Source organism: Crocodylus siamensis, chromosome 3 (genome assembly GCF_052110815.1).
Source record: "Crocodylus siamensis isolate JL-2025a chromosome 3, ASM5211081v1, whole genome shotgun sequence".
Taxonomy (NCBI): domain Eukaryota; kingdom Metazoa; phylum Chordata; order Crocodylia; family Crocodylidae; genus Crocodylus; species Crocodylus siamensis.
Window position 1 is genome coordinate 220,483,436 of NC_143397.1, and position 22,277 is coordinate 220,505,712.

General features: G+C 44.5%; 1 protein-coding gene across 1 annotated transcript in view; it reads left to right on the top strand.

Moving 5' to 3' along the window:
* The window catches only part of MATN2 (matrilin 2), a gene marked incomplete at its 5' end in the record, with an annotated part of 105,410 nt that overhangs the window by 66,351 nt on the left and 16,782 nt on the right, over positions 1–22,277 (top strand). Inside the window, 10 exons of the mRNA XM_090037709.1 lie at positions 5,870–5,992; positions 7,407–7,529; positions 11,192–11,314; positions 18,585–18,707; positions 20,071–20,193; positions 20,342–20,464; positions 20,564–20,686; positions 20,844–20,966; positions 21,891–22,013; positions 22,111–22,233. Of these exons, the coding sequence (XP_089893835.1) occupies positions 5,870–5,992; positions 7,407–7,529; positions 11,192–11,314; positions 18,585–18,707; positions 20,071–20,193; positions 20,342–20,464; positions 20,564–20,686; positions 20,844–20,966; positions 21,891–22,013; positions 22,111–22,233 (1,230 nt within the window). The remainder of the gene's footprint in view (positions 1–5,869; positions 5,993–7,406; positions 7,530–11,191; positions 11,315–18,584; positions 18,708–20,070; positions 20,194–20,341; positions 20,465–20,563; positions 20,687–20,843; positions 20,967–21,890; positions 22,014–22,110; positions 22,234–22,277) is intronic.

Sequence of the window (22,277 nt, forward strand, 5' to 3'; positions counted from 1 at the left end):
GTAATAATGAAATGCAAAAAACCCAACATTAATGTAGTGGTAAAATTGCACATCTAAGTAGGCTGCACTCAGGAATTATGAAAGGAAAGGCTAAAAGCACAGCCTTACCTCTGTTTCTGTGTACCTTATGAGAACAGATTTTTTGTCAGTGTGTGTAGATAGGTTTAATTCCATTAACTACTCTAGAGTTGCATTGTTATACCAGTAGCAAATTTAGTCCATATTATATAATGATATGAACAAGAATGATTTCTTAAATTAAGCAGTGCAATATAACACATTGTATCTGCATCCTTGCAATCCCATAGAGATCTAGGATAACCTGTGACTGTGTAAAATTGTATCGTAAAACATTACATGGCAGAAGAAAGCTAGTGTCTGTCAATGTAGCTTGCCAAAGACTTACAAGGTCTGTTAGGACTGTATGCCACAAAATTATTTCCATACCTATGCATATGTATATAGCCGTATGACTGTGCCATTCAAAATATTACTCATACTTCCTACTGCCAGAGCAGTGGTCCAGATCAAATGTTGCTCCTTCCAAAATATGGAGGCTTCTAAAATGTTGTATTTTTTCAGATTAGATTGATAGAAGAATTTGAAACTCAAGGGATCCTCAGTGTGGGGCTTCCGCTTCCCCCTGCCTTCTCCCCGCCCCCCCCCACCCCCAAGCCCCATACAGGTAGATATACAGAAACTACAAATATACTGGGGCTGGGAGCTAGATGGAGCCACAGGCAGCTCATGGCTGGGGGTGGGGGGATGGGGGTGCTGCCGCAGCATGATTGAGAGAGGGGGTCCTTTATAAATACCAAGCTAAATATCAGTTATAGGGAATACATTGATACAAGCTTTGAATCCTTAAAATAATTGGAAACCAGTTAAAACCTATAGTTCATTTTGACCAGTTTAAAATGCTTCAAATGCATTAAATAAATTTAAACTAGGGAAGAACATTCAAAAGTCTACAATTTACATAAACCAGGGAGGGGCACTAGGATATTGATAAATCAGGAGTCAGGCATGTGCTGAAGTCAGGGCAGCACTTGGTGTGGAAGGGACTGGAATGAGCTTACAGCTGCTGAATTCAAACATAAATAACTTCAAAACTTATCTATCCACCTCTGTGCAAATTGGCCTGAGCCTTGCAGATGAGACCAAGAATGAAGAAAGAGGGTCAGGTAGTTTTTAAAGTTGCAAGTGCTAAGACCAGATCAGATCAATTCAGAGCAAGAGCACATTATTATTCCCCAGTGCTCTAAATCACTTTGGGTTTGAGTCAGCAGAAAAAACACAAAGGGAAATGCTTGAAGTAGCTTTTTTTGAAAAGTCCATCGCAACCCAAGCTATGTCCCAGTCCCCCAGCACCCCAGGATGCATTGGGGTTCCCACTATCCTTCTCACAGGGCAGGCAAGCTAGCTTTGGCTGTGCTGTCTGCTCCGGCTGAGCTGGGGCTAGCCCCATCCTCACCCCAGAGCTGTCACAGCTGAAGTAGCAACACTCTGCTCCCCAGCCTGTGCCTACCAGCCATGTGGGCCAGTGGAGAGGGGTGGGGGAGGTTGGGAACAGAGCCCTCAGCCCTGGTCCCAAGCCGTGGTCTGTGAGGGTTGCCCCTTGTCTCAGGTCAGATGCTAGCTGACGGGAGGGGGATAGGAGTCCCCCTTCCTGGCCGGACCCCAAGCCTAGCATCTGCTCATGTGGGGGGGACCCTAGTGTCTGGGGAGTTTCCCCTGGCAGGCCCAGGACTGCCCCAAACACTGGTCTGCCTAGCTGTGGGGAGTAGTTTTTACCCCCATGGCCTCCCCCTGTGTCTGGGCCAGCGTGAGCCACTGACACACAGTGAAGAGGGTCCCATCACCTGGCACAAACCTCTGGGGATGCCTAGCATCTCTTGTCAGCTGTCGCTGGTGCTGAGCTCCAGTGGGAGGCACCAGGCAGCCCAGAGAGTTTGCACCAGGCAGTGGGTCCTGATCCTGCCCTATGTGGAGTGCTCCCTTTCCCATCACCAGGTGCCATAAGTGGATTAATGGACAGCAGGGAGACAAAAATGGTGCCAAGTTTAAAACAATGGCTTTTGCATTTGCTTCCCTATGAGCCAGGAGCAGGACCCCTCCACCAATGAGACCAGGCTGGGCTGGGCCAGGCTGGGAGTGCCGCCCTGCAGTGCAGCTGGGGTAGGAGAAGCAGGCCCAGGCCAGGCCAGGAGTGCCACGCTGCACCTCTGTGGGTAGGCAGACAGAGGCTCTGGAGGTGTCTTGGGGGGCTGTCGCCACCCCAAAATGCATCTTAGCCCTCCCAGCAATCTGCCCACCTGCAGAGACGCAGTGCAGCACTTGTGGCCCAATGTGGCTCAACACTGTGCATGTCCTGGGCCACATGGGACGCAGCTGGGCAGCACATCCCTGCAGGTAAGTCTAATAGGGGCTGGGGCTGGGAGCTAGATGGAGCCATGGGCAGCTCATAGCTGGGGGTGGGGGGATGGGGGTGCTGCTGCAGCATGATTGAGAGAGGGGGGAGGGGGAGGTCCTGTGAGGGGAAAGTGTGTCTGGGTGTGCATGTGTGTGCATCTGTCTGTCTTTGTGTCGCTGTCTGCATGTGTGCATCTGTCTGTGTGCGCGTCTGTGTGATGGGGTGTGTGCGCGCATCTGTGTGTGCATCTTTGAGTTGGTGTGTGTGCACATCTGTGTGTGGGTGCATGTATCTGTGTGTCTGTGTGTGTGCATCTGTGTTCACGGCAGGGGGAGTGTGTTTCTGTCTGTGTGTCCATTTGCAGAGAGTGAGTGAGAGTAGAGCACGTGCCTGTCTGTGAGTGCCCATGTCTGTGCGCATCTCCAGCTGTAGCGGAGGAGGGAGGGGCAGGGAGCAGGGAGAAGAGGCAGGCATGTGCTCCCCCACCCCCAGTCTGGTGGGGTCCTGTCAGCACCAGAAGGGGAAGGGGCCCTTCCCCCCACTCCCCCCTCCCCATCCAGCTCCCATGGGGGGAAGGGCCTCCAATTCTGTGTTTGCCCAGGGCCCCAATACACCTTAATCTGCCCCTGCCAGGTGCAAGCCCCCCAGGAACCTGGCGCATCCCACCAGAGCCTGGTACTAGCAACAGCCAGCAAGATGTGCCGAGCAGCCCGGAGCACTCCACAGAAGGCAGGATCGAGCCCTGCTGCCCAGCGCATCTTGCCAGGTGCTGCTGGTGCCAGGCTCCAGTGGGACATGCCAGGCAGACCAGGGGTCTTGCACCAAGTGGCAAGGACAGGAGCGCTCCACAGAAGGCAGGATCAGGCCCCACCACCCAGCACAAGCCCCTGAGGCTGCCTGACACATCCCACCAGAGCACAGTGGCAACTGGCAAGATACAGAGGGCAGCCCAAGGGGCTTGTGTTGGGCTGCAGGGCATGATCCTTCTTTCTATGGAGCCAGCCCAACTAGGGAGGGAGGGGGAAAACCCCCTGGGACCAGCCCCTGCAGCTAGGAAGACCGCACCTCAGGGGGCTAAGACTGTGGTGGGAGGCTTCATTCCCCCTCGCCCCTGCATGTCAGTGATTCACACCAGCCCAACCACAGAAGGGGAACCCCTCCCCCCACAGCTGGGCAGACCAGGGCTCAGGGGATCCCCAGTGTGGGGCTCTCCCCATGTGAGAAAATGCCAGGCTATGGGGCCAGTCCCAGGCAGGGGGACTCCTTTCCCCCTTTCCCCTGTGTCAGTGACTCACGCCAGTCAAGCCCCATGGGAGGAATTACCCTCATCACCCACCTCTCTTTCCCCCTCCCTGCCCCCCTCTCCCCACCCCCCCCGCAACTCCTGCAGCTGGGCAGACCGGGGTGGGAGGATCCCAGGCCAACCTGTGGAGTGGGGCTTCCCCTGTGGCCAGATGCCTGGTTTGCAGGACCAGTACTATAAGGGGAACTCCTTCTCTTGTGGGGGCAAGCTGGGAGGTATGCTCTAGTACCCTTTGTCTTCTGGCCCGGGTCAGGCCTCTGCTTGCCTTTCCCAACTGAAAACGAAAGTCAGTTCAGTCGGTTATTAGTTCAACCTATGCAGTTTCAATAAACCTGTAAAGATTGAATTGATTCTGCCTTGAGCTTTTTGACTCTCTGTGTTTAGCCCATAAGTTTAAAATTCTTGAAATTATTCTCTACAAATTTGACTTCAACTCACATCTCGATGACAAATCAGGCCGAAATTCCCATTGGTGCTAAGGCAGAGGCACTATATCCCCGTGACTAGGACGCCAGTTCCAGAGAGTCAAGTGATTACCTTAGATTTTTCATTTTCTTTTGCAAAGGTAAGTGTTTAGTCCCTCTGGTTATGAAGACAAAGCTTGAAAACATAAATAATGTTACCAGTTCAGTGATGTGTGATTAAACCAGCAGACAGCCCAAAACAAAACGTCTCTGAGGAATGAACTACTATTTTGAACTGGTTCAATGTGAGCTGGTTCAAGGTCAGGTGTGGACACCAAGGGCTCTTGCACACTTGATGGTGTCATGATGTACTCGTGACAGAAATTTCCCTTTGTGTGGCTTAATGGCATCACACATTACATGTACTTGAGTTTTGGGGGGTTTAAATGACTTTGCATCCTTGCAAACTAAACTATATCCCAATGTAGTTTAATTTTTAATGTTGCAACTTGGAACATTGCAGCTACTACTCAGCTCGCCCCCCAGCAATGGGAGAGGACTGGGCCCCTCTCACCGCTTCAGCCTTCAGCAGGTTCCTGTGATGGGCAGGATGCCTGGGGCCACCTGGGAATGGGCTGGCTTGCCTCTGGGGCAGTGCAGGGAGGTGGCAAGAGGGCAGCTGAGTCTGCTGGCGGCCAGAGAAGGCTGCAGGGACAGTGCACGGTGCAGTGGAAGACCAGGTGGGCTGCCCAATCCCACCTGGGCTTCCAGTACCCTATGCACCATCCCCACTGCCTTCTCCAGCCACCAGCTTACCCGGCCACCCTCCTGCTGCTGCACTCCCCCACACCCCTTCCTGCCCCAGGATGAAGCCAACCCATTCTCAAGCAGCTCCAGATGTCCTGTTGGCTGCAGGGGTTTGCTGAAGGCAGAAATGGCGGGGGGCCTGATCCATTTTTCTGCAAAGCCTTCCAGCCTCTCCTGTGGCCAGGAAGCAAGCTGACAGATTAATGGCATAGATTAATGGCCCCCTGGCAGGAGAGGCAGGCAGGCTCTGCCAAAAAAACAAAAAAAAGGATCGAGCCCTCACTGCTTCTGATTTCAGTGGGCACCTGTGGCCGCCAGGTCAATAACATAGATACAGTGACAGAAAAATAAAAATATTTCAATAAAAAACTCATCATTTCAATGTAGGGGGCATAGAATGCAATCCTAGGGACTAAAACCCTGTAGTGTGTACAGGTGCCCCAAGCATTCTTGGCAACCTTTTCGTCTCACATAGAGTTTTGCATCTCAAAAATCACATAACAAACAACCCAAAGTCATTCAAACACTGGTGCTGCTGGTGAAATAATGCCCCTATATGATGAATGCCATTCACAAGTATACTTGATGTAAACTGATTCACTTAGCATAATGCATATCTAACTTGCGTGCAGTAAAATAACATAATTATGAGTTTTGTTTAAAAACAGATCAATGTTTTCAGTGTGACCTACAGTATTTGGCTGCAAAATTCACAGAAATACTGATAACACTAACTTCTGTATAGCCCTTTGAAAAATTATCTTCCCAGGGTTCATTAAAAATATTTCTCATGTATTGTAGTCTGTGTGAAAGCTGAACAGTTTGTTTTAAATACTTAAAACAGTATGGCAAGAAGTCAGGACAGTGTCCAGAAAAAGAAATACTAATTGAAATGAAGTGAGGTCATTGGGTTTCTTTATCCCATTTCTGTTTTATTTTCAGGACCGGATTACTGTGCTTCAGAAAACCATGGCTGTCAACAGGAGTGTGTTAATTTAGATGATTCTTATTTTTGTCAATGCCGACAAGGATTTACTCTTAATCCAGATAAGCGAACTTGCAAAAGTAAGTTGACCTAAGCACATCAGGGCATCTGCTTTAACTTTGCACACAAGTAGAAGGCTTTTTGGAAAAATCATAGTCTCTTCCATTGTAAAGACTGAAACACTTTTCCCTTTATGCCTGATTTTTAACTTATCTCTCCCCAGCCTCCTTCCCCACAACTTTGCCATAATTATACTGCTCTGTCTGATATTTCACAGGCCATTAGATTTTTTTTTTCCCCTGGAAAGTTCAAAGTAAATATGAAGAGTAATGAAGGATATTGATACTCATTACTTCTTTAAATGTTCCTAAGTTTTTAGTTTGTCATAACACAAATGGATTTCTGCAGATGCTTCATATTTTCTTTGTTATTTTAGTTTAGCCAAGGAGAGATAGATGCCTTTGACTAGTTCTGGGAATGGCAATATTATTTAGGTTCTTAAAAGTAGCTTTAGTGTTCCTTAAGTGTTCTTAAACATGTCCCCTAAATCACCATACCACTTTCTTAAACACTTAGAAATTAGCCTCAGCTGTATCAAGCTTCTTAACCAGGGCATGTGTATACACTGCTTTCCTCAGGGCTCCTGCATGGAGCAGTTCCTCCAGCCTGGGGCCTCCAAAACAGAGGCATCTTGTGACATTCTTAAGACTTGAGCAAAACTTGCAATCACACAAGGAATTAGTTTTGCTAGATGCATGAACCTAGTGAAGATACAGCAGCATTGTTTCAGTAATTGAAAGTTCACGTTGGTAAAGCTAAGAAAATAAACTCTTTTCAAATATGATTTTTTTTTTGTCATCCTAAAAATTTCTGTTTTGGTTTGTGTTTTCTGCACTAAGGAAATATACCTGTGTCATACTGTCATTTAATATACCTGTGTCATTTTGAATAGTAGTCTACATTACCACTGTTAATTAATTTTTAAATAGCATTGTGAATATATTTGGTACTTTTAGGTTTAGAATGCCTTGAGCAGGGAAGGAGCAAAGGACTGAATACTGAAAACATTTCCGAGCATAATACCTAGTGTGAGGAAAACAAGTGAGAACAAAAAGCATAATCCAAATTTCCTTAAAATCAGTGGGAGCCTTTCCATAGACTTTGGATCAGGCCAGGAGCTTATGGGTCAGGCTCTGATTCCAAAAGTTTTTGCCCTTCCCCCAACCCTTGCAAGCCTCCTGCCACTGCTGCCACACAGGCAGCAAGTCCAATAGGCTCTTCATGCTGTGCTGCCCTACCCCAAAGACCTGGCTGCCACAGCATCAGGAGTGCTGGGGTAGTGGAGGCCCACAGGTCATACATTAACCCCTGCAGGCTGGATACAGCCCTGCGCTACTGGATCTAGTGCCTTTTGAGCAGCATGGGCTTTTCTAAGCCATTTTGTTTCAGAAACCAATAAGCTTAGTTTGTGTCCTTTAACCTTTGTCTCCATAGGAGTAGACTTCTGTGCTCTGGATACACACAGCTGTGAACATGAATGTGTTAACACTGAAGACTCATTTGTGTGTAGATGTCATCCTGGATACACCCTAAACCATGATGGCAAAACGTGCAGAAGTGAGTGTTTCTCACAGACTGCTGCAGTTAGTTACTGCAGTGGGCTGAATTTTTAAAAGAATAAGAGTACTCTCCAGAGGCCTTTTTGAGATTTCTTTGTGCTATATAAATAACTGTAACTGTAACTGAAAAGAGCCAGTTGTAGTGAAGTAATGCTGGTTAGATGCCTACATATGTCCACCCAATGGAGAACTAATGTATTAACTTATAAAATCCTAATAGCAGGAATGATTCAACCATCATGTGTGATATAATGGAAATGTTTAATGTTAAAAATGCATAACTATTATAAGCTGACATTCAGACAGCAGTACACCAAATAATAACATTTGTTCACAGAGACTTTTTCCCTTCTCAAAGGCTGGTTTGTTTTCTTTGAGGGAGACTTTCCATTAAAAATACGTTTCATGTTTATAGTAATCATAAAACAAGGGATCAATGTTATTCCAAAAATCTTGCCAAGGCTGTTGATTTGGTTCCTTAGTTATCAACGGATACATTTTTCCCCAGAAGCATTTTGCAAAGTTAAAGTGATACTTAAAAATACAGAATTACATTTTTCTGATGAACCAGATCAGAAAGTAATTTTTTCTTTTACCATAATTACTGGCATACTACACACACCCTTCCCCACAAAATCAGCCCTCCAAAATGGCTGCCACTTGTCACTGGCCCCAGCAAGGAGAAGGAATGGAGTCCATATTAACCTTCTCAGAGCCATAGCTGTGGGCTGAGTACTATAGTTTAAGCCTTAAAGGAGCAGTGGGCAAGTGGGCTACTACATGTAGTCTGTAGTACTTTGATGAAGCTTGTGGTATGGAAACTTTGTTATTTTCAGTAAAAAAAAATAACAAACTTGCTATTGCCCCTTCTGGAAATATAGTTTCTGGAAGAACTCATTCCATGTTACACTGTCAGCCATGACTGGAAAAATATTTTTCTACATTTTGGCTGCATCTACATGAGATGCTGACTGTGCAGTAGCTCATTACTACTGCACGGTAGCATCACATGGCACGAAGCATGACATGATGCTACTGCTCAGTAACTCTGGTTAATACTCAGTCTTTTAGTACTTGTGTATGCAAGTAATAAAAGATTGACTGCACAGTAACAACTACGCATTCAGTGTCTCAAGTAGACACAGCCTCTGCCTTGCAAAACCAAGGTGTATGTCTTTTTGAGAGGCATGTCATTTTAAATATGGTATATTCAAAAGAAATGATAAAAAGGTATACTCAAAAGAAAGTATTGGTGGACTCTGCAAGGTTCTTGGTTGTAGCCGTGTTGGTCTAAGGATGTAGGCAGGCAAGGTTCTTTGGGTAGATGTGATATCTTTTATTAGACCAACTAAATAGTTGAAAAAAGTTCTTTGCAAGCTTCCAACACAAACACCCTTCCATTTTAGATGGATTCTGCACCATACAAAAAATGTATATATTGTATTATAAATAAATTAACCTGTTTTGATTTTTTCAGATAAGAGTTCAATACTTTACAAAATAGGTTATTGCAGGCTCCCACAAATCCAGGTTCTTTCATCAGTAGTCACTTTTGAAAATCTGGGCCTTTTCTTTTTTCATTAAAGTTTTTATTTTTACAGATCAAGCTCTTAAAACATGGCATTGACCTAAGTATCTATTTAGTTTCACAAGTATGATAAATAGCATTTATTTTTTATTTCACTGCTACCTAAAATAACATATAAAAAGGTATAGCATTAGAAAATAGAGTATTTAAATATTAAAAATGAGAATAATTATATATGTTACATTGGGCATCTCTTCTGTAAAAGAGATTAGAATGCAGAGGATTTAATTAGACAAACAGGATGGCAGTTTGTGTGATTTAGTTTTTTTCACATTCCTCTTATATAACTGCTCCAGAACACAACTCTATTTATGATGATGTAAACCCATGGAAAAAAGGAAACTGTGCCATCTGGAGCTTACTATAACTCATAAAAACTTCAGTCTCAGCCTCATTTGTTCAAGTCAACAATATTTATAACTATGTATGATGTTAAGGCTGGACCAGTTCCGGCAAGCTTGTTATGCTTTATATAAAATATATATATATCTTTAAAAAGTCTCCCTACAGAAAGGCTTTCCTAGTCTTAACAGAGCTATCAATAGAAGTATGACAATCTAGCTGACCTTGCATCTGTAAATGATTTGGGGTATGTACAGACATTTGGGGGAGTTAGTGGAAAGTTATGACTGCCTGATCTAAAGTAAATCAGGATGGGGGGCAGTGGAGTCTTTGGGAGATTGCGGGGGGCAAGTGGGGTCCATGGGGGGATCAGGTGGGTTAACAGGGTCTACAAGAAGGTTAGGGGGGCAGGCAGGGTCTGTGGGAAGGATCAGGGGGCCTAGCAGAGTTCACAGGAAGGATTGGGGGGAACAGGAGGACTGGTTGGGTCTGTGGGGGGATTGAGGCTTTCAGGGGGCCTAGCAGAGTTCATGGGAGGGATTGGGGGGATCAGAGGGGCAAGCAGGTCCACATAGGAGATTGGGGGGGCAGGCATGGTCTGTGCAGGGGGAGGGATTGGGAGGACTGGGGGAGGTCAAGCAGGTCAATAGGGAGGGTAAGTGGGACCGGGAGGGTCTGGTGGGATTGGGGGAGCAAAAGGGTCTACATGGGGGCTTGGAGAGATTGGGGAGACCAGCACAATCCATGGGGGGTTGGTGGGGACTGGAAGGGTTTGTCAGGTTTGGGGGGCAAGCAGGGTCCACAGGGGGCCTGGAGGGATTGTTGGTATCCAGGAGGGTTTGCTGGGATCAGGAAAGCAAGTGGGTCCTCTGGGGGCTATTTTTAGACCCTCAGCTCCTCCCACCCTGAGACAAATAACCACCCAGTGAACCTACCCCCCCAATCCTGCCTACCCTTCTCCCCCCACCCCAACTTACTTTGATCAGCTCCTGTACATTGTACATTCACAAATGCTTGCTGCATGAGCTATTGGCTGTTCCTTTTAATTGCCCCTTGTTAGTTAGTTTAGACTTTAAACCTAGGTTCATTTCTGTCCCTACACATGCTTTTGGTTTTATCATACCTTTCATTGGACTCATAAAAAGCAAACTGGTTATGTTAAGGATGTTACCTACACTGCTAGTTTTTAATTGTCCTGCATTTAATCTTTAACTAATAGTACCTATCTGCAGAATATTTTTAACAGAATTTATTCATAATCCTCTAATTGTTATATGTAGCCACTTGAAATTTTTAATTCATGCTTACATTTTTTTTCTGAGAAAAACATGGTCAGCAAAGGAGAGATTCTTTCTTCTGAAGGAAGAGAAGAGAAAATGGCCTTGCAGAGCTGGACAGGCTTTCCGAGTTCTCTCTTCCCAGCTGTATTAGACACAGATGCCTGGTATGATTACGGGCCAGATAAAACCATTCTGTGACTCACATTTGTAGTCTGTAAAATGGGGGTTATTAAACCTCCTTGTTAAGTGAGGCATATCATTTTAAGCCACTTTATAATTGAGGAACAAATTAACTCAGATTTCTCAGGTGGGATAATGATGCAAATACAGTGTCATTGATTTTTTTTCTTGATAATCATTTTACCAAAACTCCAGCACTAAGTTCACTGTCCTGAGTTTGGTGTTTAAACCTTCAATTTGTTTTCTTCAACTTCTAACATAAATCAATAGGAGTGGACCACTGTGCTGAGGATGACCATGGCTGTGAGCAGCTGTGCCTGAACACGGACGACTCCTACCTCTGTCAGTGTTCTGAGGGATTTATCATTAATGAAGACCTAAAAACCTGCACACGTAAGTCGCTTGATAATCATTTTTTATTCAAAATTAAAGCAGGGGAAAGTGCTAAGAACACAGAAATTGTCAGACTGGTTCTCTCCTGAGATCTATCTAGCCAATGTTCAGTCTTTCGTGGTGGCCAAAGAAGATGTAAAACTCCACAGAAGTAGTGTGGACTAATCTGCTTTCACATTAGATCTCATCCTGATCACTACTCATTCAGGCTGATTTAAACTCTGAAGCATTACATTTACTATACTTTTCACAACATTTATCCTTAATTAAAACAACTCAAAATGTTTTGATATCCATATAAATGCTCCTTAAAACTTAAATACTAACTTTTTGGTGGGATGAAAATTGACCCTTTCATTTTTCACTTTCCTTTGTCCATGGGCCACCATCTGCTCTATGACAATGTGTTTGCTTCTCATCTTATAATGACTGCTACTAGTAATTTTTAAAAAAAGTGAAAATTAATAACTTATTCCACATCAAATTGTGCTTTCAGCTAAGCAGCTGAGACTGTTAATTTGACCTGGCTAAAATCCAAATATTGTTCCTCTCCTGTTAGGTAAAGTATATTTCTTTTTAAAAGAAGAGGGATGAATCTTCAATTTGTGCTTGCCTCTTGTGTTTTTAAAATTCATTAATACTGATTTGGGTATGGGCATAAATTTTGAATGCTCATGAATAGTACATGAAGACGGAATAAAAAGCAAAAATTTAGCCGATATAAAAACAGTTTAGGGGACTTAGATGTATAAACCAATGAGCTCTGAATACCTAACTTCCTTTGGCTGGAATTTTCAAATGAACCTAAATACTATTATAAATGACTATAAAAAACATGAAAGTTCCTACTAAGTATCTTCTCTCTTCATTAAAAAAGTACAAAAGATACCACCTGCTCATTTGTAAGGCGTCAGATCTTCCTTTCTCGCCATACATAAAACAGGGCATATTAGCCATCTTTACCAAAATCCAGAAAATGTACTGAGCCTTCCAAAGAATAGGTGCCATCAACCTCTATTAAATATATACAAAAACCTTCCAGAAAAGACTAGATTCCCCCTAAAATATTTGTAGTCAAGTTTGCCAGTGTGTTCTGAGGGATCAAATACATACTTCACAGGAAAATTTATTTTCAGTTCTCACACCTCATATGCTCCTTGCATTCAAGGATGGTGGGCTGGATGGAGCATCCCACAAGAGCACGGGGGTGGGGCCTGCATACTCAGCAGCAAACCCGGAAGTGGACTGGAAGTACATCTGATCCACTTCCAGGTTCACCGGGGAGTGCACAGGTCCCCCCTCCACCTCTCCAGCTCGGCGATTGCCCACGGAGTAACCTCAGATGCCTCCCCCATACCCAGGAGGCACCAGTCACTAAGCCCAGGGAGGGGCACAGCATCATATCTTCAGATTTGGATTCAGAAGAATCAAATCAGGGACAGTGATTCAAATCAACAAACAGAATCACTGTCCCTGATTTGGGCCAAATCCGAATCTGGATCGAATTCAGCCCATTTCGCACACCCATAGTAAGCATCTGCATCTACACGTGGAGATCCTTATGCACAGTAATTTACTCTACTCAGCAGTTAATTTGCTACCTCCAAGTGCAAGTAGCAAATTAACTGTTGCGTATTACTGTGCAGTAAGGTACATGGAGATGGCTGACTGGGAGGAAATTTGCTCCTAGTCAGCCAGGTGGCAGGGGTCAAGAGTTTGCTCCCTGCCTCCAGGAGCTGCCAGCTGCCAGAGTGGACTCCACCACTGGAGCCTGGGTGGGGACAATGTCCCCCTGCTCCAGCAGCATGGAGCTCCCAGACCCCAATCCATGATCACACAACGGGGGCAGTGAGCAATGTCTCAGCCCCCATTCCATAATTGCAGAGCTGGAGCAGGGAGTTCTTTGCAAGGGGAGGGTTCCCTACCCAACCTGGAGGTGGCTGGGACCTGCCCCTGACTGGGACAGCTCCTGGCCAGCTCTGGGCTGCACAGGGAAGTCTGCACATGCAGCCTGGAGGTGGCTGTGGACTGTCCCATTTCAGGCAGTCCCCATCCAGTTTTGAGTTAAATGTGCAGACTTCCCTGGACAGCCCAGGGCTGGCCAGGAACTGTCCCACTCAGGGGCAGGTCCCAGCCCTACAGATTTTTCACAGCCCAATCAGGCAATCAGAGGCAGGTGGCTTGGAAAGAGCTGTAAGGGAGGGACAGGTTCCAGCCCCCTGTCCCAATCTGCTGGTAGGGAAGTTATCAATGAGCCCCTAGCTGGGTGGGGATTCCCTCCCAAAGCCCCCCCTGGCTGCTGCAGGGGGCCAGTGCAGGGCCAGAGGAAGTTAGAGCAGACTGCTGCCAGGAGCAGCAAATCTGCTCCCAAATGGGCACACATGTAGGCCCAGGGTGGGTTTACTCCAGAGTAAACCCATCCAGCAGCATATGCACATGTAGACATGCCTACTGTTATCTAAAGTGCTGTTCCAGAAATCTTATTGAGTGCAATTGACCTGCGTGTTGATGACTATCTCAGCCAATGTGTTCTGGCAGTGGGTGGGGACAAGAGAGTTTGTTCCCTTCACAGACCAGTAGCCCATGCGCTTGGGCAGGGTTGGGAGCTTAATCAGGATACTGAAAAGTAGTCACCAGTGAGGTTTTCAGCTCATTTGACTTTGTAAAGGTGTTACTTTCTACCTGAAAGTAGGCTCTGTTGTGTTGCAAAAACCCACTTGAGAGGTTTTTTTTTCCCTTGTGAGGATTGATATTTGCAGTGCTTATTTGCTGAGTTCCTAAAAAGGATTACCTAATTAGTTCATTCAGACTGGATCCACTTTTAGTTCAGACTACAGACATCAACGAGCATATAGTGACAACTGTAGTCCAGATTAAACCTAGAAAATGTGACATCTATAAATGGCCTTAGAGACTGTTTTCAGGCTGCAGTTCCACAATCCCTTTGAGAGGAGATGGCTCTAGCCTCAGTTACCCAGACAGTCATGTGTCTAATTCCGTTCTCTCTCCTGCTGGTAGGGGTGAAGAGGATTCTGGGCCTATGCTGTTCTCTCTACTGTTAGAGTTGAGGGTTTTGATGGGTGAACAGATTATTATAGCTAAGCAGCCACTGGAATATTTCACCCTTTACTTTCATCAGCTTCTATCCTTCTTGCTCATGTGGACACTTATATAGAACAGTGGGCTCCTGTCCTTAAAACCACGTGTGTATGTAAGTGTTCTGTTGCTTTACTGCTTACCCAAGAGAAACATGTCCTCAGGACAGAGTCACTAATCCATTTAGCATAGGAGCCCCAGTGCATCAGAAATTAGACTTGGTTTAGCAACTTTTTCATTTCTTTATGCAACTAATGAGCATTAAGAATCATCGCAGTGTAATTGCATTTGTGAGCCAAACTGCCATTGGAAAAAAATATGCAGAAGGGGCTAAGAAGGAAAGAAAGCTGAATGAATGTCATCTTGTTGACTTTTCCTGGAACTGTCCTTTCTGGTGAGAGAGTTCTGGCAGATTTTGCAGACTTTGAAAGCCACATTACCTCTCAAGCCTCTAAATTTACTGCTTTCCTTTCCTTTGGGCATAGTTTCAGCAGGAATCAGACTACCTCTGCGGAGTTACAGTCACAGAGAGGATCCAGGAGAAATTCAAGAAAAGCAGAAAACAGCTTTATCTTCACCCTCTCCTGCCTCCCTACTGTCCATAAAACTCTATCCATCCTTGCAGGTCTCAAGATGAGGGTCAAATAATTTTGCACGACAAAACTTATGTCTCTTAGGTGGAAGAGGAATAGAAGGATGATGCAGCCCAGTGTTTCTAACTGGGCCAGTTGTTACAGAGAAACAGCCGTGTTCTGATTTTAAAAGCTTATCAACTTGCCAATGGAAAGTAGAATGGTAGTAGAAAAGATATTTTTTTAATCTGACTTATTTTTCTCCAGTCAGTAGTTGGATGCCCATCAGGAACTTTGAAGCTGTACAGTGATTTCTGGATCCTTTTGACACTGATTTAGGTCCTCCCTTAATATTTCCTCCTCTTGCCAGCTTATTCACTCTGCACATCATGTTGGGAACAGAATTTGTGCCGCTTCTGAGCTTCAGCTGAGTTGTTAAAATCTCATCATAGACAATTCTCTTAGACTGTCATAAAAGGTTTTTGTCACTTTTCGATAGCATAAATGAGCAGTTGAACAGAGGACTTACCACTTTGCATACTCTACTTCTAGTGTAAAAACATCTGAGAGTCCAGCAACTGGTGCCATACACACAGGCAGGAGTATCCTAAGACAACTGTATCATCTTTATGATAAACTGGTTTCTGCTCTGACATCTGATTACAGTACGCAAGCAGGACCCTGCATGCAATGACATAAAACAGAGCTGAGTTGAGCACTGCATATGGAACTCTCAAGGCATAATTCTCTGTCATTAAAGAAAATAAAATCCTTATGAAGTCAAGTGGCCAAGTGTAACTGAATTAAAGCCACCTTTATCAGTTATTGTTCTAGCTGAAAGTAAACAGGGGCTGACCCAAAGTCCACTGAAATCAACAAGAGCCTTTCCACTGGCTTCTATAGTTACAGAACCAGGCAAACAGTTAGTTCTGGGATTCACCATGTATATGCTTTAACATCAAATAAATGTGCACCAACATCAGTAAAAGATGAATGATTATGAGCTTTGTTCCTGGATAGTGCATGAAATCATAGTAAAGTAGCTTTTATGTTTTTTGAACAAGCACTGAAATGACTGCACTCTGGTTTGCAAGCTATTTTCTTAGTAGACAGGTATTTTTCATAGATTTCATAGATTGTTTGGGGTTGGAAGGGACCTTGCAGATCATCGGGTCCAGCTCCCCTGCCCTAGGCAGGAAGACAACTGGGGTTAGGTGAACCCAGTGAGGTGACTGTCTAGTCTCCTCTTGGAAACCTCCAGGGTAGGTGAATCCACCACCTCTGGAGGGAGTTTATTTCACACTCTGGACACCCTGACTCTGAAGGAGTTTTTCCTGGTATTAAGCCTGAAGCAGCCTTCCAGGAGTTTATATCCATTGGTCCTGGTCTTCCCCAGGGATGCCCTAGTGAACAGTTATTCACTGAGCTCCTGATGCACTCCTCTGATATAGCAGTAAGCCACTACCAATTCCCCTCTCAACCTTCTCTTCTTTAGGCTAAAGAGGCCATGGTCCCTGAACCTTTCCTCGTATGGTTTGCCTTGCAAGTCCCTGATCATACTGGTGGCTCTTTTTTGGACCTTTTCAAGTTTTTCCATGTCCTTATTGAAGTGCAGTGCCCAGAACTGGGTGCAGTACTCCAACTGCAGTCTCACCAGTGCTGAGTACAGGTCTGCCTGTATCAGCAACCTATCTTCTGACATGTCCGCACTGCTCCTTAACTTGGTGTCATCCTCAAACTTGGCCAGCGAGCTTTTCACTCCCCCATCCAAATCATTGATAAAGATGTTGAAAAGCACCGGTACAAGCATGGACCCCTGAGGGACACCACTAGCCACTTTGCACCAGGATGACACAGATCCACTCATGAGAACCCTCTGGGTCCTACCCTGTAGCCAGTTTCCCATCCACTGAACCGTCAAGCAGCTGAACCCACAATCGTCCAGTTTTCCCATAAGAATATCGTGGGAAACCGGATCAAAAGCCTCTTGGAAGTCTAGGTATATAACGTCGACCATGTCTCCTGTGTTCAGGTGGCAAGAGACCTGGTCATAAAAGAAGATGAGATTGGTAAGGCAAGACCTATCCGCAACAAAGCCATGCTGGCTGTCATTTAGAATCTTACCTTCCACAAGCAGATCACACAAAAATTCTTCAATGAGCTTTTCCAGGATTTTCCCTGGGATGGAGGTTAGGTGGATTGGCCTATAATTGCCCAGGTCCTCCTCCTTCCCTTTTCTTGAAGATGGGCACTATGTTGCCCTCTTCCAATCCTTAGAGATCTCCCCTGTGCACCACGAATTCTGAAAGAGCTTTGCCAGGGGTTCCGCGATGACCTTAACCAGCTCCTTCAGCACTCTCAGAGGGAGTCCATCCAGTCCTGCTGAATTATAAATGTCTAGCTTTTCTAATTGGTATTGCACCCACTCAGCATCCACAATGGGGAGGCTGTCAGTCCTGGCATGTCCCCTGTGAGCCTTATCTCGCTTGACTTTCCCCTTGGTCCGGTGAAATACTGAAGTGAAGTGAATATTCAGGAGTTATTTTTTTTCTGAATGCCGATTACAAGCTGTCCCGAGGTGTTAAGCATGGGTCTCACACTTCCATTTGTTTTCCTTCTACTGCCTACATACCTAAAGAAGGACTTCATATTGTCTTTGACTACTGTAGCTAACCTAAACTTTGTCACCGCCTTGGCTTTCATGATTATTTCCCTACAAGTGCTGGCCACTGTTGTATAGTCCTCTTTGAGGACCATCCCTAGCTTCCACTGTGTGTACATCTTTTTATTTTTTAAGAGGACTGCAATGCCCCTATTTAGCCAGGAGGGCTTGCCAGCCCTTCTGCTGCCTTTCCTCTTTCCAGAAACAGTTTTCTTTTGTGCTTTGAGGATCGTATCCTTGAGCATTGACCACTCTTCATGCTCCCCATTTGCCTTGCCTTCCTGTTCCTGCATTACCTCCCCTACTAATGCTCTGAACCTGTCGAAGTCAGCATTTTTGAAGTCCAGGACTTCAATTCTGATGGCTGATTTGTTGACCTTGTGGCAGACAGTGAATCTGATAATTTCATGGTCGCTGTCTCCCAGGCTACCCTGAATGTTCAAGCCACACACTAGATCTCCCTTGACCAAGACCAAGTTTAGGAGAGCGTTACCTCTGGTTGGCCCTTGCACTTCCTGGGCCAGGAAGAGCTCCTTGATCACAGTCAGGGAACTGTGTGAATGATCTGACTTAGCCAAGTGTTCCTCCCAATCTATGTCTGGGTAATTGAAGTCACCCATGACAACAAAGTCCCTTGCATGCACAGCCTCTGTCAGTTCTTGAGAGAACTCCAGCTCCAGCTCCTCCCCTTGGTTTGGTGGCCTGTAGTAATTCCTCAATTTCCTCAATATTGTTTATGGAACCACAGCAAATCATACCTAAAGACTTTGTTGCAATATCTTAAAGGTATATTTTAGGATGGAGAAATTAATTATTGTTCAAGCCATGCAAGGTATGTGTTTTTTCATATGACCTGCAACAGTGTTAGAAATGAGTAGTTACTAATGCATAAACCTTTAACTTCTTCCTTTTTTCTACAATTTCAATCATGATCATGAAGGAGTGGACTACTGTGCATTGAGTGACCATGGTTGTGAACATATCTGTGTGAATGGTGAAAAATCCTATACTTGTCAGTGTTTTGAGGGATACAGATTACGAAATGATGGGAAAACTTGTAAACGTAAGTTATCAGACCAATAAGCCTGATGCTATATTGCTTGTTATATGATTTCTGTATAGTATCATCATATATGCAGCATAAATCAGTAGCTCTGAAATTGGACTATTAGTGATGCAAAATTTCTTTAGTACAGAGTTGCTTTTTTGCAACAGGCAAGCAATTTCTTTTTCTGAAATCAGGTTAAAAAGTTGAACTGTTTCCAAGGCTCATCTCCTTACATAGCAACCAAGGAGCTTTCAGTATTATTAATGATGTTTCATTTATTTGCCCAAAATACGTAATGGAGAATGATAAAAAGGGTTTGAATAATTTAGGCAAAGTGGTGTGGGGTGGTGGGTGGTAGCACTCTGTCCCCACCTACCCGCATGTACCCCTTGGCCTTCCCAAGTTACCCCTGTGAGTATGTGTACCCCCAGTTGACAACCCCTAAGTTGGAGCATGAGCAAAGTTTGAACATTTACCTCCCAGGAGGCTGCTGGAGTGGCCACTTTCCCTAGCCCAGCACCCCTCCAGCTCCCCTGCCAGCTGATGACTGTCAGCAGTAGCTGTGTGGGGGACAGATCCCAAACCCCTTCCTCCACAGCACCCCCCGCCAGCCAGGCAGTGGCCAGAGCTGCAGGAAAAGGGGTCTGGGGCCAGTGCTGCTGCAGGGACACAGACCCCAGGCCCCTTTTCCTACAGCCTCCCTGGCCAGGCAGCAGTGCACCACAGGGCTGGGGCTGCTGCAGAGACACAGAGCCCAGAGCCCTTTCCTCCACAGACCCCCTGGGCTGACTGGGAGGACTGCCCAGCCAAGGGGGTGAGGTCTGGGGTCTCTCTCCCTGCAAAAGCCCTGGCCATGCAACGGCCCCAGCCACACAGTGCACCACTGCCTGCCTAAGGCCAGAGTGCAGCCTTGCACAGCACTGCCTGGGGTGACAGCGATCGTGTTCTAGGTTAACCCTTTATGGGATCTGGCACAGACATTTAATAAAGCACTCTAACAACACAAGTTTTAGTCTAAAACTCATCCATCAAGTGTTAACTTAGAGGATAATCCACCGTTTTCAAAACACTGTGAGAGACACGGACGTCTGTTCAATTACAGCTTCAGAGTGCTTTTCTGCATGGTTAAAGCAAAATAGGTATAACATCTTTACCTAGCCTAGAATTTTACATTTTTCCCCCTGAATAAAATGGTTGTGAATAAAAAGGTGTCTGTTATGAAGGATGAAAAAGTCAGTGATGGCTGGGAACACATTGCTTGAGGGATTCCACTAATTCAAGGACATACTAAACTATGCACTCTTTATTGGAAAATTATGACCGTGTTTATTAGACATTTTAACTAGCAAATTTTCCTAACCATCTAAATTATTACCAGGTAAAAATGTTTGCAAGTCGGTCAGCCATGGTTGTGAGCATACTTGTGTTAATATTGGTAATTCATATGTCTGCAAATGCCGTGAGGGATTCACCCTGACAGAGGATGGGAAAACATGCAAAAGTAAGTAACTGTTTTGTCTTATATTTGTAAGTGAGGCAGACAAAAAAAAGCAGCGGAAGAATTTCATTGCTTTTTTTACTTTATGGGATTTGCATTTATACCTCTATTTTAATTAGGAAGCAGTATTAAATATCTAAACTATTCCCAGGAAAAGACATTTGTAAATCAGTGAATCATGGCTGTGAACATGTGTGTGTTAATGCTGATAATTCATACATCTGCAAGTGCCATGATGGATTTGCACTAAGAGAAGATGGGAGAACTTGCAGAAGTAAGTATCTAAGCAGCCTGATCTTTAATAGAATATAAACTTTGTAATGTATGCATTTGTAGAAGTGTTTTAACTAGCAAACGCCTCAATTATTTTCAGATAGAGATGTTTGCAATTCAGTTGACCATGGCTGTGAACACGTTTGTGTTAGTGGTGACAATTCCTATACTTGCCAGTGCTATGATGGATTCATACTGAGGGAAAATGGGAAAACCTGTAGAAGTAAGTAGCCATATATTTGCTGGGTCTTCAGCAGGAAAAGAAGTAACTTCACAGCCCTTTCAGTCTACAATAATTATTCTTATCACTGTAATCTGTATTTCTATAAAGAGTGTTTTAGCTAGCCAACTGTATTAAATGTCATCTAAACTATCCCTAGACAAGGACATCTGCAAGTCAGTCAACCATGGCTGTGAACATGTTTGTGTTAATACTGATGATTCATACGTTTGCCAGTGCCATAAAGGATTCCAACTGAAGGGAGATGGGAAAACATGTCGAAGTAAGTAGCTTGAGCTCCACTGTAGATTGGGATCTCACAGCCCTTTAATGGACGATTATTTTTAGAGTAATAAGGGCAAAAGGGAACTCTTAACTTGCCTAATACAGGCCATAGGCCTTTCCTGAATTAATTATCTCAAGCAGGCATTTCCTTAAAAAAACAGCCAATCTTCATTTGAAAATTGTGTATGATAAAAAATCGATCAAATTTCCCTTAGTGAATTGTCCCAATGGATAATAATTCTCCATGTTATAAATTTGCCTCCTATTTTAAACGTGTCAGCTTCCACAGAATCATAGAAAATTAGGGTTGGAAGGGACCTCAGAAGGTCATTTAGTCCTTCCTACCCCCACCCCCTTATCAGCCAGCCCTCACTGCTCTGGCTAGAGAGCCAGGGTTGGAGCCAGCCCTGCTCTGCTGGAGCAGATATCCCAGCCCAGCCCAGAGCTACAAGGCATGGTGGGATGCTGGGGGACTGTGATTTAATTTAAACCAGGGACAGAAGTTACATAAGCCGGTTTGACCTCAATGAATTAAGTCTGTCTGATAGTACATTCAACCAGGTTTATCATAAACCAATTTCTGCCATTTTGAAACTGGTTTATGTACACTTAACTTCTGTTTTGTTACAGGTTTAAACTAGTTTCTGATCACTTAAGCCAGTTTGTGTGTAAATTCTGTCCCTAGTCCAAAAAGACTGCTTTCTAAATGAAGGCAATCCAAATGATGCATTTCCCTCTTTTTTACCTATAGGAGATAAACTAATGTCCCACGTAAATAACCATCTAACATCACTCAAAAATCTACAGACTCACTTCCAGATATTCTGCTTCCTGTCTCCCTTTACTTGTATAATTATCCCTGTAAGTTTATAAAAATATTCCATTAGGAAACTGCATTAAACATTATGTAAACCATTCCCAGGTAAAGACATCTGCAAATCAGTCAACCATGGCTGTGAGCATGTTTGTGTTGATAATGATGATTCGTATACTTGCCACTGCCATGAGGGATTCATACTGAGACAGGATGGAAAAACATGTAGAAGTGAGTAACTTGCCATTTATTGGGGATTATCCTTGTTCTAGTAATCTGGGCATCTCAAGAAAAAGTTTAACTATCAAATTCTCTTAACAATTCTCAGATAAAGACCTCTGCAAATCAATCAACCATGGCTGTGAACATGTGTGTGTTAACAGTAACAACTCATACATCTGCAAGTGCCATGAGGGATTCGTGCTGAGACAGGATGGAAAAACATGTAGAAGTGAGTAGCTTGCCGTTTATTGGGGGTTATCCTTGTTCTAGTAA